This window comes from Clupea harengus, chromosome 3 (genome assembly GCF_900700415.2).
Source record: "Clupea harengus chromosome 3, Ch_v2.0.2, whole genome shotgun sequence".
NCBI classification, from domain to species: Eukaryota; Metazoa; Chordata; class Actinopteri; order Clupeiformes; family Clupeidae; genus Clupea; species Clupea harengus.
This window is the reverse complement of record NC_045154.1, coordinates 24,159,619-24,176,755: the sequence shown is the minus strand read 5'-3', so window position 1 is coordinate 24,176,755 and position 17,137 is coordinate 24,159,619. Positions and strand designations below refer to the sequence as shown.

General features: G+C 44.6%; 3 protein-coding genes across 4 annotated transcripts; 1 reads left to right on the top strand and 2 right to left on the bottom strand.

The window, feature by feature from the left end:
• Positions 1–5,390: 5,390 nt before the first annotated feature.
• si:dkey-238o13.4 (uncharacterized protein LOC560780 homolog) lies at positions 5,391–11,012 on the bottom strand. Of its 2 annotated transcripts, none has more exons than XM_031565129.1 (6): positions 10,716–11,012; positions 7,808–7,915; positions 7,565–7,704; positions 7,293–7,389; positions 6,867–6,991; positions 5,391–6,455 (listed from the first exon to the last, which is right to left on the bottom strand). In XM_031565129.1, exons 1-6 carry the CDS (start codon positions 10,762–10,764, stop codon positions 6,279–6,281), a joined length of 696 nt encoding a protein of 231 aa, XP_031420989.1. In that variant the 5' UTR covers positions 10,765–11,012; the 3' UTR covers positions 5,391–6,278. The 2 variants fall into 2 exon arrangements, with proteins under 2 accessions (XP_031420989.1, XP_012683591.1); XM_012828137.3 differs by lacking the exon at positions 10,716–11,012 and adding an exon at positions 8,339–8,707.
• Positions 10,172–13,485, top strand: spata2l (spermatogenesis associated 2-like). Its single transcript, XM_012828136.2, has 3 exons — positions 10,172–10,315; positions 11,025–11,358; positions 11,581–13,485. The coding sequence occupies exons 1-3, from the start codon at positions 10,206–10,208 to the stop codon at positions 12,946–12,948; spliced, it is 1,812 nt and encodes a 603-aa protein (XP_012683590.2). The 5' UTR covers positions 10,172–10,205; the 3' UTR covers positions 12,949–13,485.
• A 118-nt stretch (positions 13,486–13,603) lies between these two features.
• Positions 13,604–15,480, bottom strand: pdf (peptide deformylase, mitochondrial). Its single transcript, XM_031565128.2, has 3 exons — positions 15,333–15,480; positions 14,320–14,951; positions 13,604–14,071 (listed from the first exon to the last, which is right to left on the bottom strand). The coding sequence occupies exons 2-3, from the start codon at positions 14,894–14,896 to the stop codon at positions 13,914–13,916; spliced, it is 735 nt and encodes a 244-aa protein (XP_031420988.1). The 5' UTR covers positions 14,897–14,951; positions 15,333–15,480; the 3' UTR covers positions 13,604–13,913.
• Positions 15,481–17,137: the final 1,657 nt, after the last annotated feature.

Genomic DNA, 17,137 nt, shown 5'->3' with positions numbered 1-17,137 from the left:
AACTTCATCAATCAGTCAGTCAGAACAAATTGATGTGAGTGTATATTCTAGTTTTTCCCATTAAAGGCACAGATGCACTACATACATTTTGTTTATATGACTTTCCCTCCCCCCATCAATCATTCGTCAATCTTAACCTTTACTTTGTAAAGAAAAAAAAAGAAAAAACACCCTGTAGGTTGTGTCTGGTCTATCCCCCTCCCCGCTCCCCCTTCACTCCCCTTCCCTCTCTCTGGCCATCCCCACCCACCACACAGCCTTGCAGTTGCCCCGGGTGAATGGTCTCTCATCTCTCATCTGCTCAGTTGAATTAATATTTGTTTAAACAAGTGTGGTGGGCGCGGAAGCAGTGGTGGAGCAGCACAGCAGGAGGTAACGTAGACCTGACTGGCGCAAGGAGGAACGATGATGGTGGCAGTAGTGTGTGTGTAGTTAGGGGTTGGGGGGGCATCTATAATGTTGTAACGGCCAGATGGCTGGAGTATCCCAAAAGTTTTGAGGGCAAAGGAAAAACATGCCACACCAAATCAAATGGAGGCTCTTGCCAACGGACCCCTAGACCCACAGTCTCCTTTCTCTCGCCTGCTGGGACTAAGTAACTTTCATGCCGAACTCTCTGTGTCTCTGCGTCCCCTTGAATCATTTCTGGTCCACTTAGCCTTTCGCCTCTGTGAGCACCAGTGTGCCCGTCTGAGCTCTGCTCCAATCAAAACCCGCTTTGCTGCGTTTGCTGTTTGGGCTGCTGACTGCTCGCTGAGACCTTATGTAGTTTTCTGCCTGCTCCCTACTCTGTCACTAGGGTATGACTGCACTGGCGAAAACAACTGATAAATCCTTTAACAGCTATCAAACACAAGCTTCATTATTTGTTTTCAATCACATAGCTTTTGCAGGAAGAAGTACCTGACTGATAAAACCTTTAACATTTTTGATGCAGTTTTAAATCACATAGCTTTGGCAGGATGAAGTACCTATCTTCACTGCAAGTGCTACTATATAACACAATACATACACATTGGTAATTCAAAGTGCTTTACAAATGAGCAGATAAAAGAGCACAGAAAAATTGAAAAAAGTAATTAAAAGGATTAAAAATTAAGATGAAGTTAATAAATAACATGTGGAGTGCATTCAATCAGCTAACAAAAAGCATCTGAAAACAGTTGGGTCTTAGATTTGAAACCGGCAACAGTTGGAACACCTTTGATCAGGAAGTTGGTAACAGAGTAACTAAAATCTGCTTCACCGTGTTTACTTCTGACAGTAGGACTTAAGTATTGGAGTAATATGGTCAATTCTTTTGTTTTTTGTAAGAACTCTAGCAGCTGCATTTTGTACAAGCGGAAGCCGTTTAATGGTATTTTTAGGAAGGCCTGTAAAAAGACCATTGCAGTCGTCAACCCTGCTGGCATTATTTCAGTTTTGTCCTTTTTCAGCTGAAGGCAATATTTAGATATCCTGCTGTTAATATGGTCAATGCATTGACAGAGAGATTCGAGAGAACCATGGTCACTAGATGAAAGGGCTAAGTAAATGTAGGTGTCATCAGCATAGCTATGATAATACATTTTATTGTCTTCATTGATTTGTCCAAGTGGGAGAATATAATGGTTCAATAATAAAGGCCCAATAATAAAGATTGACCCCTGGGGGACACCATAGGTCAGGGATGTTGGTGTTGGTATTGATCTAAGATCTTGATCAATCTGATTGTTAAGATGGATGTATGTTGATTTTGCCAACAAATTTCAGATTGGATATGGGCCTGTAATTGTTAAGTGTGGAAGCATCTAGTTTATTCTTTTAGAGTAGGGCCTTTTTAACAGCTGTTTACAGGGACTTATGGGATGTGCCAGACAGCAATGATACATTTACAATTTTAAGCACATCTAATTAATGAAATGCATTTAGTAACCGAGAGAAGTACCTGTATCGGTATTGAGGCGTATGTCATTTACAACCTTAATGACAGCAGTTTCAGTACTGTGATTAACAAGTCTGTTCTGAATGTTGAAAGTTATCAAAATAGCCATTTGATGTTAAGATGGATGTATGTTGATTTTGCCAACAAATTTCAGATTGGATATGGGCCTGTAATTGTTAAGTGTGGAAGCATCTAGTTTATTCTTTTAGAGTAGGGCCTTTTTAACAGCTGTTTACAGGGACTTATGGGATGTGCCAGACAGCAATGATACATTTACAATTTTAAGCACATCTAATTAATGAAATGCATTTAGTAACCGAGAGAAGTTAAGAAGCATCTCAGCAAAGAGTGACAAAGCTGCCCCCGCTACAACAGAGAAGACCTGCTCCAAGTTCAGCTAGCAGCCAGGTTCAATGCCTGGTTGGCAGAGGAGGCGGGGGTCCAGGGCCCAGAGGCACCAGAAGTCCTTTCAGATTTCCAGCCGGCAGAGCAGACCAGCTCACCAGCCATCAAAGGGGCACTACAATGCTATTACAGCCAATAGGTCTTCGCAATTCATTGTACATGTCATTCACACCAACATGCACAAAAATGCATTTGAAATTTTATGTTTCAACGCTATTTCTGAAAGTTTGTTTTTTGTGTCTGAGGCGGCTACATCTGGAAGGCAGCATGTAATCATCCCTTCTCTACATGTCTGACAATAGAGTCACCAAGAATGAGGGTTGTGGGTTGAACAGGTGTTAAATGTCGCTCCTTGTGGGTGGCCACCTTTCTGGTGTTGTGGTTTGATCACTTTATACTTTCAGTCTCTTCCCTGGGAAATTCCTCTCCCAAATCCCTGAGGCATTCAAGTCTGTTCTGAAGCCTTAGGGGCTGAGGCTCTGGGACTATAAGCACTGTTGTAGTCTGGCTATATTCACAGCTTTACAGGTCTGGCTACATATGAGTTTACCGGTGTCAAGGCCATTTCTGACCTTGTAGCATTTTCAAGATATATTAATCCAAGATGCTGACAGTTGAGCAAGCTGTCGTTACCTCATCACTAGCAAAACCGAAGAACCCAAAACAAACCTGTCTTTGCTGAACTTTGTTTTATTTAGATTGGCCGTTTTGAGTAACACAATGCTTTGTGCTCATTTGCCAGCTTACAGGATAGATTTCACCAAACTACATGAAATACAAACTGAAGTCTATCTGTGTGGGAGGATGCTCATTGCATATTTGTTTAAATCCTCAGTGTGTGTGTGTGTGTGTGTGTGTGTGTGTGTGTGTGTGTGTGTGTGTGTGTGTGAGTGCGCGGTCCAGCCTCTCCCAGCTGTGTGGCTGATAGCGTGAGTTTGCTCTTCCCGCCTCTGCCTCTCTCTGACCTCAGAACTGGCCACAGATGTGACGCCAGCGCCCAGCAACGGCAAACATTTCTCTGTGCCCTGCTACGCTGCAGCTCCAAAAACCAACCCGCTCCTTCAGTTTTCCCAGAAATCACTCTCTAGTTCCATCTCTTTCTCTATCTCACTCTCTCTCCTCTACTTATCTGTCTCCCCTTCACTCTCTTTCTCTCTCTCTCTCTCTGATTCCCTCTCACTTTGTCAACCCATCTCTCTCCCTCTCTCATCCACTCCACCGTTTCTCCCGCTTTCTCTCTCTCTCTCCCCTCTCTCTCTACCTCATAAACTCTCCTACACTGTTTTTGGATGGTGTTAATCCCATTGACGCGCTGTGGCAAAAGCCCTGCCAGTGTTAATTAAGCAACCACACACCCAGACACACACAAGCACAGACACGCAGCGTCAGGGCTGGTTTTAAGTCACTTTGGGGAGATCAGAGTAGAGTATTTATTTGATGTTTCTTGGTCCTGTTTGGGTCTGAACTGGCATTCTGCAAGTATACGTGTGCTACCTGAACAGAAACTTTTCAGCGGCAGTGGCTGTGGCAGGCCGTTAATTTCTTGGCGAACTCAGTGGCCCTGATGTACTCTGGGGCACTTATGTACTCGGGGGCACTTGTGACGTTTGTAATTCATGCCGCTTGGTCAGACTCAGAGCAGAATATGGCGGAGCTGTGGGGTGGGGGTGGGGGGGGCGTACTGCACGCTGCGTAAGAATCAGCGGACTTCACAGCGATGCGTTCAGATAATGATCCCCAGCACTCTGTTCGACTCTCCCCCTCTCCCTTCTCTCTCTCCCTCTCTCTCTCTCTCTATCTTGCTCCCTCTCTCTCTGGCAGGCTCGTAGTCACGCAAAGGCTTATCATCCACATAGAGCCGAGTTCCATGTATTCATCATCTTCTTGGGTTTGTGACCGGTCTGTGTTTGTGTGTGGGGCCCCAGTCATGTGTTATAATGAATGGTCATTTTGTGTAGATGGTTAGACTTGTGCACGTGTGTTTGTTTATGTGTGTGTGTGTGTGTGTGTGTCATGTGACAGATCTTGCTGTGTTTCAGTCTCCCAGGCCAGAGTCTGATGGCTTTTGGGGATAGAGTGACTAAGGCTTAGCTGTGCAGCGTTTTGGCAGGGGCCACTTCTGCTCTCACGACAAGGGAAGGATATGGCAGCGTTCTTCGCCAAAGTCTCAATTTTGTTTTCCCCGTCGGTTATGGGATTTCGAGTCCTCGACCGAGTTCTGTGATTTGAGGCGTCAGTCCAGTTCCAAGTCTTAATCAAATCCAGAGCGGCAGCGATCACACCCTACGCTTAACTCTTCTGTGACTCTTGTTGCCATGACTACTGTCTCATCAGGCTCAGGTAGCCCACACACATACGCTAACACACCCACCCACACACACACACACATCTGCTCTGATCCTGTGAGGTCAAACAAGGTCTTGTGCCTAGACCCCCCAACCATAGCAATTTTCTACTTTTGTCAGAGGCTCTCAAGTGATCAGAGATTCAAGTGATGGAAATAATGTGTGTGCTTGGTTGTTTAAGTACTTTGGTGCAGCTGCAATTATTTTCATTGGCCCTGTTTCACTCCATCCTTCCATCCTTCCTTCTTTCTGTCTCATCCTGTTTTTCATACCCTCACAATACCTCAAGTTCACCTTCAAAGCTGCAGTGAAAAGCCATCTTGGCTTTCTATCTAGCAGCTGGCAGGATTGTATGCAGTGCACTGAAAAGTTTGGATATCCAAGGGCTTACCATAGCCTACTTTTTTCTGCTTTGTCATAAGCTTTGATGTTAGATGAGGGAAATGTGAAAACTGAGTGTTGTTCTGTGTGTGTGTCTATATATATATATGTGTGTGTGTGTGTGTGTGTGTGTATGAAAGAGAGAGAGGGGAAGCAAAGACGATAGATTGTCCCCTGCTGTTCATTAAAGTTTGGCCTAATTTGGCTGTCAGCCGAGAGTCACAACAAATGCACAGCCAACAGACTCTGACAACAACCCTGCTTAGCCCCTCAACCAACCTCCCACCCTTCCCACCAAACCGCATCCCTTTAAAAAAAAGTCAGCAGCCAGGATCTCTGAATTTAGGTTACTTTATTGGCATGACAAATGTACATTCATATCGCCAAAGCACATATGCAAATGACAGGGATGTAAACAACGGCACAAACACTCTCTTCTTCTCAAATCCGTCTCATCTTCCTGTGGCATATGGGTAATCCATGGGAGTGTGTGTGACAAGGTGGGGGGTTGGCCGATTTAGCCCCCCTAAATGTTTATCTACAGGTTTGGTTGACCTGGATAATTGGATCCAAACAAGCGGGAGAACAGAGGCTGGGAGCAAGATGTGTTTGTGAGCAAGACGGGGAGATGCGAAAAATGCCAACAAGCATTCCACTTCCCGCCACACGCACACACACAAACACACAAATACACACAAACACACACACACACACACATATTCACACATTAAACATACACACACAGATTCCAACAAAATGGCATCTATGAAAGTTCAAAGATCTGTACAATAAAATAAAATAATAAAACAATATTATGTTAAAACTCACTCCCCCATCTCTTTTTCTTTTTCCCCCCTATTCCCCAGGACATGCACTTAGCAATTACATTTACATTGGGTTAGTGCTCACTGTTGTCCATCTGTCCACTCAATATAATGTAAATGAGCCTGGCAAATAATACATTTGTGGCCGATATTACAAAGCTTTGCCCTTATTCTCTTAATATCCTCGTTACTGACATGCGAAGGGGGATGCATGCACACACACGCACACACACACACACACACACACACACACACACACACACACACACACACACACACACAGCTGAACCAACACACATACACTGAAATACACGCCAACTGGCAATAGCACAGAGTGGAAGTCCAACGAGGGGAAGCCCAACACAATGGTTCTGAATGCTGATGGCATCCCAAATGAACCTACAGATTTCCCTCCAGGATGACTGTTTTGAGGTCAGCAGGGCAGCTGACTGGGTAGATGGTGTGGGAAGTGTTCCGTCTCTCGATGAGTGTCGCCACTGCCTGGCCCAGCTCCAGGTGGTTCAGGAACCCAGGGGCCATGCGCTCTGGAGTGCCCACCCCCGTGTTGATTTTCACCTGCGGACCAGGAGGGAGAGAGAGAGAGAGATGCTTTCAGAGGAGATCAACACACAAAGATGCTGTCAGCTTCAGGATATCCAGTCCGGTCCAAGTTTTCGAGTTTTGGAAAACTGGAATTTTAATTTCTATTTTTCTAGTTTACGAAATCATTTTTTCACTGCTAGTTTTAGTTTCATTAACTACAATATCCCTGGTATGAACCCGACACATGTGAAAGGCAAATAACTTTTTAGCCTCTAGGGTAAATATTTGTGACCTAGAAGGCATGGAAGATGGTGATGATAAACAATGGCAGAGTAGCACCAACCTGCCCTGTATCCTGGACAAAACAATCTATCTGGCATTTGTTATTTATTTGTTGTGTACACCAACAACATGGGACTCCGGGGCTGAGAGGCTCACACACACCTGGTTAAGTTTGCAGGACACGTCTGGGTACTCCTCCCGCAGAACCTGACAGAAGGTCAGGGCGCTCGCCGCTCCCACCGTCAGGAATCCAGTGCCTGGCATCAGCAGCTTCTCTCCAGCACCACCTGCAGGAAAGCGCTTGTTATTGCAGCCTGAATAATACCGCCACCACTTATTTGAAAAAAGATGGGCATTCCTTAAAGACTTCAGATCAGAGGGACTTGAGCTCAATTTGAGATCATGAATCTCTTTAGGCCAGAAAATATTTAGATACTTTACTGTAGCATAATGGAAACTTTGTCCAAATGATCTGAGCGTTACTAGCCTACTAGTTTCCTGAATTTCCCTCGGGATCAATAAAGTATCCATCTATCTATCTATTTACAGTCAAAAGTGTGTGATTTCATAAGGAGGAGGGATGCTCACCTGTAATGAATGTGTAGGTGCAGTCAGAATCATCTCTCACCAAGGGGAAGAAGGCTTTCCATGAGGCAAAGGTGCTGAGCAACAAGGTCTCGATGACCTAAGGAATCAGACCAAGTACAAAGTTGGTCACCATGATGAGGAGACATGAGAGGATTACAACTAAATATTTATGAGAAAGACATGGATAGACAGAAAATGACCCCTCTGATGATAAAGAGGTATGATTATGGTAAAGGTATGATTATGAACACACATCACCCAGTGATGCTCACCCAGTGCAGTTCCTTTACAGTCTGCGTGTGGGGGGGTCCACCCTGCCACCAGCTAAAGCCCAAAGAAGACACCACATCTGTCACATTCCCCACTAGCTTCAGCAGAGCTTGTTTAGCCTCTTCTGCACCATCCTCTGAGCCTGCAATATGAGAAAAAGAGAGAAAATGTATACATTTACCCAACTGGCTCACGTTGAGGATTGTTGAAGGAGGGAATAGGGTAAGTTAAAGCTGTCCTCTCACCAACATTCCCCACTAGTGTGATCAGGTTGCCTTTGGTGGATGGAGATACAAAGTCCTTGAGCTTATCCAATCGGGCGCTGTCGCGCGAGATCACGGCCACCCTGAAACCTTCACAGCAAAAATCGAACATCACATAGGAACGCACACATCTCTGCAAGACAGAGCGTCACGCTGGCATCGGGCGCTTGTGCCCCTGAGTGCACTCGAATAAGAACCTAGTGCGCTAGTTTCCACCTCTATGCAAAGTAGCCTACTGAGAGTAATTTGTAGCAAACTCTGGCTAAACTCATGATAGGCTACATGTTAATATGACCAATTTCTATCTTTGACTCAAGAACCTGTGCAGCAATGTTCCAGTTGGGGAAAGCATTACAATCTATATTGCATTCACATTCATCCTTGCTGTAGTACTTTATTTCAGTCTCAAGAAGCAGCATACAAAAATCATAATTATTATCACAAAGAAAATATAGAATATAGAATATAAAAGTGATTCTATTTGCTAGTCTACCTCAAAGATATCAGGCTTACCCCTATCCAAAAGCGCCTTCACAATCCCGGAGCCCACGGTACCTGCACCGCCAAGTGCCAACACCACTCTCTCCCCGTTTGACATTATGATTTGAAAACAGATGTGTGGAAACAATCTGAAAAGATCGCCAATATATCGACAGAGGAGGTTGTGTCAGAATCTGTGACTTTATCTTCCCGTTTAACTCTTCATAAGGAACTGAGAACCTTTAAACTGATGCGAGGGTCCAAGGTTCCGCCCTTCTGTCACTGTCATCCATCCTAGCCACGCCTGGATTACATGATGGGACACCTCGCCCATTATCCACAACTGCACTGTTCAGTTTACCACTCAAAGCACCATAAAGTCTTCCTTACCTCTGAATGCTGAATTTTGAACAATTTAATGTGATAATTGTCGCTGAATGACCTGAAGGTGATTGCTGTCTGGTCTGTTACAGTGAGTTAGCCGCGTATAGGCTATGCTTCAGGATATAAACTTTGATTAACAAATCATGAAATTGGACACACAAACACTTGTCCACTTTATTATACCTAGTTGTACCTAAGAATTGCAGATTTAAGTGAAGATAATTATGTATTGCGCCACTATGCCCACTCAGAGCAAGTAGGCTACAGTTTCATTAACACTTGACATGGACCAGATGCGTTCTCATGATAGCCTACATGAAATTGTCACCTCCCCCTTGTGGTAGGTTTTTAGAAACGCAACCTGTTGGACGAAAGAGCAACCCTAACTACTAAATTGTGCTTATATGGAAATCAGGCATGAGGTGAAAAAATCGACAGTTGTTGTGCTTCTCTTGAAGACCGTGACGCGCTAAATATAGCCTATCCGTACATCAAAAGTGAGATTGATGCACGGGTAATTCAGTTTGGTGAAGGTTGCATTGGGTCATCTCAATACATTAAATTGGTGAAGGATATCAGGACAGCCCTAAATTGTTACAGAAATGTATGTTCAAACGCAGGCTAGCCTATATCATTTCTACAGGAATAGTTAAAAAAAATCCTTTCATCACAAAATATCACAGTGATGACAGGCCACTTGTGTATCATGTCCAGTCACAATTGAGCTGCAGGGAAGTGGTGGCTTTCAAGATAGGCGCAAAGCAAACGTACTGTGTAGGCCTACAGCTTGCAACAAAATTTGTGAAATTTCAAGATAAGGTTACATTTAACGATAACTAGACATACCGCATAGCAGTGCATAGTATGGCCGCTGGACAAAGTGAGAGAATGAGCATGGAATCAAGCATATGAAATCAAGCCCCCTGGGCACAAAAGCTTCCTGAGAGATAAAAACCTTACGTCAGTAAACGTTGTTTTGGCATCATCCACTTTACACACTGCCACTTTCAATTACTGTTTGCACTATATACATTTGTAATATTGCACAACCTGCTACTCCCACACTTGATTTGTCTTTAGGTTAGTATAGGTCTAGTAGGTCACTATAGGTTAACATATGCGTATTATATGTTTAGCATAGTGTATTGTATATTTATTTGTATATTTAGTAGGTTTACTATATGTTATCATAGGTGTAATTTATGTTTAGAGTACTTATATGTTATGTTATATTATGTAGAGTACTTATATGTTATGTTATATTATGGTAGGTTGTTGTACGGTGTCTTTCATTTTCATTAGAATTGATAGCCTTGCTGGGCGTGTTCTTACTGTTATTTTGTTTTCCTTTACTTATTCTATTGTATCTATTTTTCATCCACTTGAATTTATATTTTGATAAGCAATTGTTCTTACCATGCTTATAAATTCATATGTGGCTATTTACAAAAACAAAAACAAAAAAAAACCTGCGCGGAAGTTACGTCTGATTTTTTGATGCGGCGTCAGAAGTGAAATGAAAGTAATGTGTGGTTATGAGCTAGCTAAAGTTGAAGATCAGTTTTCACTGTTCCGAATTCTAAGCCAACAACCAAACAACTTTGGACGCGGAGGAAACACAGAAAGGTTACCTGATTATTAGTTTTCTCACTGTAAAACAAGTTGACTTACTTTAGCTTTGAAATCGCTCGGTAACTTTGGTAAATTACCTGGGCAACTAGCCAACTCTGAGCTAATGTAAAAACTGAGCAGACGTTTACGTGTGAGAACCACTAGCGACAACTACTCTGTTCTTGTAATGTTATATGTTTGCTAGCTAACCGGCTAGCTAGCAAGGTCGGCTGATTTCAGTTTGTTGCAACGAATCTGCTAACTTCCTAGAGTACTTCTCTTACCAGTGATCACAGTTTATCGCATGGACGTGTTTTGAAAGCATTTCATTCCATGTAACATACCAAATGAAGTTGAATCAGTGGTGTCATTTAACTTGTTGCACGTTAGAGCAAATAGATCATGGCAAACTAACCTTGGCTATCATAGGTAGCTAGCAACCTTGTTGTCTTAACATTGACCATGTTTTCGCACTGATTTGGGTCTTCATGTCACCGATAACTAGCCACCATGCAGTGTTCAGAGTGTCCGAAAACGGCCACAAAGGCTTGCTTTAGCTTTGATGGCTGTACTTAAGTTTCCTCAAAATGAATAGCTACTGCCGGTCTCCATATGTAGAGTGGTTGCCAATTTAAGTCTTAGCAGTGGCTGTCAGGCCGTCCGGTTGTCAATCTTTCCGTTTGAGTTAACCTCTCAACTGCTCTTGCTACTAACATCTTTACAGGATGAGCCCTGGCATCAAAGAGACTAATGGCCTAAGTCTTCCTGAAGCATACAAGGCCAGTTTGGAGCAGCACATTGAAAAGGGGGGCTGGAGCCTGGTCTGCCGAGATGAAGAGCTGTGCAATCACGTTGAGGACATCCTCAGAGGACAGAGCGGCCACGAGTCCTACCTCACCCTCAGCCCGGACGTCCTCTCTGTCATGGAGGAGTCCCTTCGCTGTCCGGCCACGGCCAAGGCTGGACTGAAGGGACTGACCAGGGCATTTGAGGTGCTGGAGCTGGCCTCTCTCAACCTCTATCTGTATCCTTGGAGGAAGGAGTACAGAATAATCAAGGTGTGTACAGCTTGTGTACAGCTATATTTACCATTGAGTTCCCGTAAAAAACAGAATCAAGCAAATTAAATGTATATGAACACCGTACAGGCTTCTGTTTTTTTCAACAAAGTATCTCCCATTGAACTGAAGACCACTATGTCCAACCACCACCTGTGGAGCATCATTTATTTACAGGCCATTTTTAACATGTATTAACTGTATTTCCCCCCTCTCACTCAGACCTACTCGGGCATGTTCACGCACCACGTTAAGCCAGCATTGCCCATGGTGCAGGTGAAAGAGCTGTTTGGCCTGCTGGGCTACCATGCCTCCGTGGGGGCCAGTGGCGAGGAAGAACTGCGCCTGAACATGTCTCCTGAGCTGCCGGAAGAGCTCCTCCGTCTGGCCTGCAGTTTCTTCACTGCCCGCTGCGAGTGCCAGCTACTGCTCTCCGTGCTGGAGCCCCTGAGGCCCTTAACGCAGGGGTCGGAGTGGGAGCGGAGGCTGGTACACGAGAGGTGCAGGGGCCACAGCCTCCAGGTGGCACTGCAGAGTGTCCAGAGGAGCCTGGGGGCCTCCGTACGCCCCAGCAGGGAGGTCTGCTGCGACTCGACAGAGGCGGACGAGGACTTGTACACGGGACAGGGAAATGTTGGATCCAGTAGTTCTGTGGCTGTGGGGATACCAGTCCAAGCTCAAGGCTCTCACCGACCTCTCAAACAGGCTCGTAGCAGCCCACTGCTGGGCACCAGTGGGGGGGCCTCGCAGACGTCACGTCTGTGTGTGTCCACACTGAGCTACCAGATCTCCTCCCCTTCCTCACCGGGTGGAGGGACCAGGCTCGAGCCATCCAGGCTAGTTGAGGAGCAGATTACAGAGAATGATTACGGGGCAATGATTACAGGGAATGGCTCGCCTGGTGTTTCTCAGAAGAACCTACAGATGTGTAGCTGTTTGAAGTTTGACAGCCACAGTGAGTACCTGTGTCAACAGTGCAATATGCTTCACTGCATGTCCTGCGCTGCGCTCGACTACTGCCGAGAATTAGGACACTATGTATCCATGACCAGCGATGCACTCCTGCAAGGGGAAGTTGAAAGTGAAACAAAACAGATCAAACCTGTGAGTCCCAAGGACAAGTACTCTCCACCGCCATTCAGCACAAGATTACCGCCTGGGTTTCCAGAGAGGCACTCCTGTCTGGAGGCCAGAGACAAACCGCACATTACCTGCCTCACCTGCCGGTGCGCCCATGACTACCTGTGTGAGGACGGGCAACGCTGTATTAAGGCAAACCACTCGATTGAGTACCAGCTGGAGCCCAGCCAGTCCATGCCCTTCCATCACTGCTGCACCCACTCCAGCCCCCAATTTGCCTGCCTGAGTTGCAGGGTTTTCCACTCAGCCACCTGCCTGGACGGAGCTTCCTGTAAACAACACACACACAACGTGCGCAAGCTTAAGGGTGTGTGTGAGTTTAAGGAGTGCTTAATCGCTCCACACATTTTGTGCAGGCACTGCTGTGCCCAGTTCTGCAGAGAGTGCTGGTACAAGAGCCCGCTGACCTGTCTGTGTGGAAAGCCTTATGATGAATGTTCTCCTGTTTGACTGGACATTTAAATGGATGTGCCAATCTTCTCCAGCACAGTGGCCCGTGCATCTCTACCTTTAAAAACACTGCCTTTGAAATATGCCTCAGGCAGCTGTGAGTTTATTAGGAACATTACATATTGTAAGAAAAAATACTTTTCTGCACTCATATATGCCAAAACAATACTAACATGTTTTGAAGGTGTATATTGATATATATTTTCTTCTTTCTCATTTATTAATGTGTGATGCAGGCTACATTTCTGAGTAAGACCCTCAGCCTTCCAGAGCTTTGTGACATCTACAGGGGACGTGATAGTTTCACTTTAACATTTATCATTTACGTATATCATGACTTGAGGGAAATTGAAGAAAGGAACTAAGGTGCAAGATGCTTTTTGGTGGGGTTAGAAACATACTTTAATTTTCAGCTTATAAAATGAATGCAGTGATACCTGTATTTTTGTCCAATGCTTACATATCTGTGTGAGGATGAATTTGCTGCTTTTTCATCCAGTTCTTTTGGAAATTAAAGAAACGACTTCTGAACTCTTACCAGCCCTTGAATACTACTATCTTTGCTATCTGGTTTTTATGTATTTGTTGAGGCAAGATGCAAATGTTTACGAAATATTAACACATTTCACAGGTATAGTCACTGACATTTACATGCTGCTTTTACACCTTTTTATTTACAGAAGTTACACCAAATAGCAATGAATTGAATCACACAGTGTATACTCATTTGAAGATCGCTGTTGAAGATGACTGCAACATTGTCCATCTCCTCTTTGAAATAGTGCACCTCTGTTGACAGCATTTATCTTATGACTGCACAGCCTTCTGTAGCCTTTCATTTAACCTTCATCTGCTTGTGAAGAGCACACAAATCCTAATTCAAGAGCAACATTTTGTTCAAGGTTCTGCAGGTAACCGTCCTGAGGGCCAGTTCTTCTTGGCTGTTCAACAACGTAATCCCGCTGCTATTCATTGTGCTCCTGCCAGTTGATGTTGACGAAGGTCTTACTGTCCATGCGATCTATGTATAAGACTCCGGTTAAATGGTCCATCTCATGCTGCAGGATGCGAGCAGACCATCCACTCGCTTGCCTCGACACTGGCTCACCCTTCTCATTCAGACCTTTCAAGGGAAGAGAGAGAAAACGGTTCACTGGCAGTTAATTTCATGTAACGGTGCCGCAGGTCACTGACCAATTTTGAATAACTACTTTGGTATGATTGGCATTCAGGTTGTCATTTGACAGCTGCAGGGGGTATTCTGCAGGGGGTATATTCTCTACAGATGTAGACATCTAGAGGAAATTCAGTAATGCTAGTTTGAAAGAGATGCTGTGTGTAGGTTGTGTTATGGTGGTGTGGGGCCTTTACCTGACACTTCCACGGAGAGGTAACGCGGAACAGACGCAGAAAAGCCTGAGATGCTCTCACAGGCCTCCTGGAAGACAGCAGTGCGCCCGTCCAGCACGCGTAACTCCGGGTTGATGAAGATGCTTAACGGGATGACCTCCAGGCCCCGGACCCGTCGGGATGCTTCTGAGCTGTCCTGCAGCATTTGGCTGGTGTACTCCAGTGCCAGGATGCGCAGGGGTACGCCAATTTGTGGTGCGCTCAGCCCCACACACTCCAGACGCCGCATCACCTGCACAAGTGTGCGGATCACCTGCTGGACCTCCGCGCTGCCCACCTCCTCAGGGCCGACGGTAGCTGCCTGCGCACGCAGCACGGGGTCCCCCACCTGGCACACATGGCTATAGGGAGGCTTGGAGGGTGACTTTAGCTTGCGCTTCATGTACTGCAGGTAGGAGCGGACCTTGACGCTGCTGGAGTGGGCACGGGAGGGGGTGGTGGACGGCCAGTGGGAGTGGTGAGTGTAGGGTTGTAGGGGTCTGGAGGTGCAGATCTTAACTAGACAGGGCCAAAGAGCCCCTCTCAGTGGTCGAATCATGTCTGGAGAGGGAAGGTACTTGCCCTTAGTGACTGCAAAACCTAAGCAAGACAACCTGCAAACACCATATAGTGTCAGTGAGCAAAACATCAACAAAACCACAAACAGGGGAAGCTACATTGCTCTCTGAAGAAAATGCATATGATCATTTACTTGCTGCCAAAATAGATTCTCAGACACACTACACTGTTAGCAATTGTTGCATTAGGATTGTTCAATGGCTACGTTAATCAAATTATTGCATATCTATGGGCCACCTACATTGGCAAAACGTGGATTATTTGAACCCTAGTAAGTTAAACCTAGACGGTTAACATTAAGGCTGACAGGTTGACAGCTCTCTATAGCCCAACGTTGACATTATTGACCGGTGTATTTAATGGACAAGATAGCTATTGTAAAACGTGTAAAAATCATGACGAAGTAGTCAACTTACCGACGATATCCGCTAAATTAATTTCTGCGATGTAGCGTCAACGCGACATATTTAAAGTCATATTTAGTATTGTTCAGTGACTTTCAGAGCGACCCATGTATTCCACGATGAAAATTTGACCTCTCATCTCCAGCTTTTACTTCCGCTTACGCTTAATTTTCATTTTGTCAAAATAAAAGTAAAAAAAGACATAACAAAATAAAATATAATTTAAAAGCCCTGAAATGTAGTCATGATGTAATTGAAACAACTAGAATCGGCTATCATAATAAAAACAAAACGACATCATACCAACCACATAAACATTACGTAGTAATTAAGGAAAGGAGGCTTTTAAGTTGTCACTTCATGCTCGCTTGGTTGCTCTCGAGCAGGAAAGGGCCAGCGTTGTAGGGAAACTTTAGCTGACTTGAAAATAGTACTCTTGGATCGGACAGAAAGTAAACGAATGTATGGTATAGTTAAGTTATTATTATATTTATTTTGTATTATTATTTCGACACCCCCACGTATAGTGAGACCACGTGGGCCCTATGCGTGGGCCCCTCCCTATCGGTCCCTGCCCGAACATGTCCCATCTGTGAATGAATGAGAGGCGGGCACTGGGTAAGAAGAAACCGATTACTGAGGAGGGACTAGGGAACAGCGGCAGGATAACGCAGATGATGCATTTGACTGTTCTGAAAATGTGTCCCCAGGAAAGTCGGTACCTGGAGGACTGTAAATAACTAAGGAGTACCGCTGGGATTGACAATGGAGGAAAATGCTCACTTCAAGCGGAGTGAAATCAAATGTGTGAAACTTCTACCTGCTCTTCCTCTCTGGATTATCGAATATGCCTGGAGTAAGCGGCTGACGGATCTACTGAATGGTGTAAATTTAATTTTTTTGTAATATTGATTTCAAACAGTTTTGGACAATATTGCCATTGCCTCTGGGGTCATTTTAGCAAAACTATCTAGACTACAGAAAATAGCCTCATAGATGTACATTCATAGATGTAACTTTGTAATGCCAAAGATTGTCTGCATACAACTTTTTTGTGACCTCTAAAAATCATTTCTACATTGTAACTGCCCGGTATCATCCTGAAATTGAGGTCACATACCAAACTCAAATTGCTCAGTCTATTTTATTTATTGTTCTGATGAAGAGTATTCACATGTCTGGTGTAAAAACAGTGGAATCCTATATTTGTTATTCTTGCATATGGGACTTTGTTTTCACACCTAAATATGGATAAATACAGTGTTTAACAAGTAGAAGAGCAGCTACACTTACTTTTTATGCACCTCATTAAAATATCTTGCAATGAAGTAGTCTTCCTTTGTGTAGTTATGGATAAATGTAAATGTATTAGCATGTATTACTGATGTGTATAGATGGCACTGAGGAGCATGTATCGCTGATGTGGTTAAATTGTACTCAGATGCGTCTCCCTTTGTGTGTGAACCTGCAGTGTTTGGGCCTCCTTTGTGGCTGGAGGGAGACTGGCGCTCCCTGACGCTGGCGGAACCCTGTAGCGTGCGGGTTGCGGCTGCTGAAGCCTGTGCGGTTCTAAGGGCCCGTGACGTGGAACACTATGAGCGCGTTCTAGAGTTCCTGGAGGTCACTCAGAAGCTCCTTCCTCTCCTGGTCTCTTCTATCAAACACATGAAGATTGTATTTGGTTTCAAGACACTGGTAGGTGGTTTGCTGTGGCGTGGTTAGGGTGATTAGAAATGTGTAATGTTAAAGACATTAAGAGCTCAAGAATAGATGGATATCTGTACTCTATAGCCTACTTGTATAGGAGCTGAAGTGAT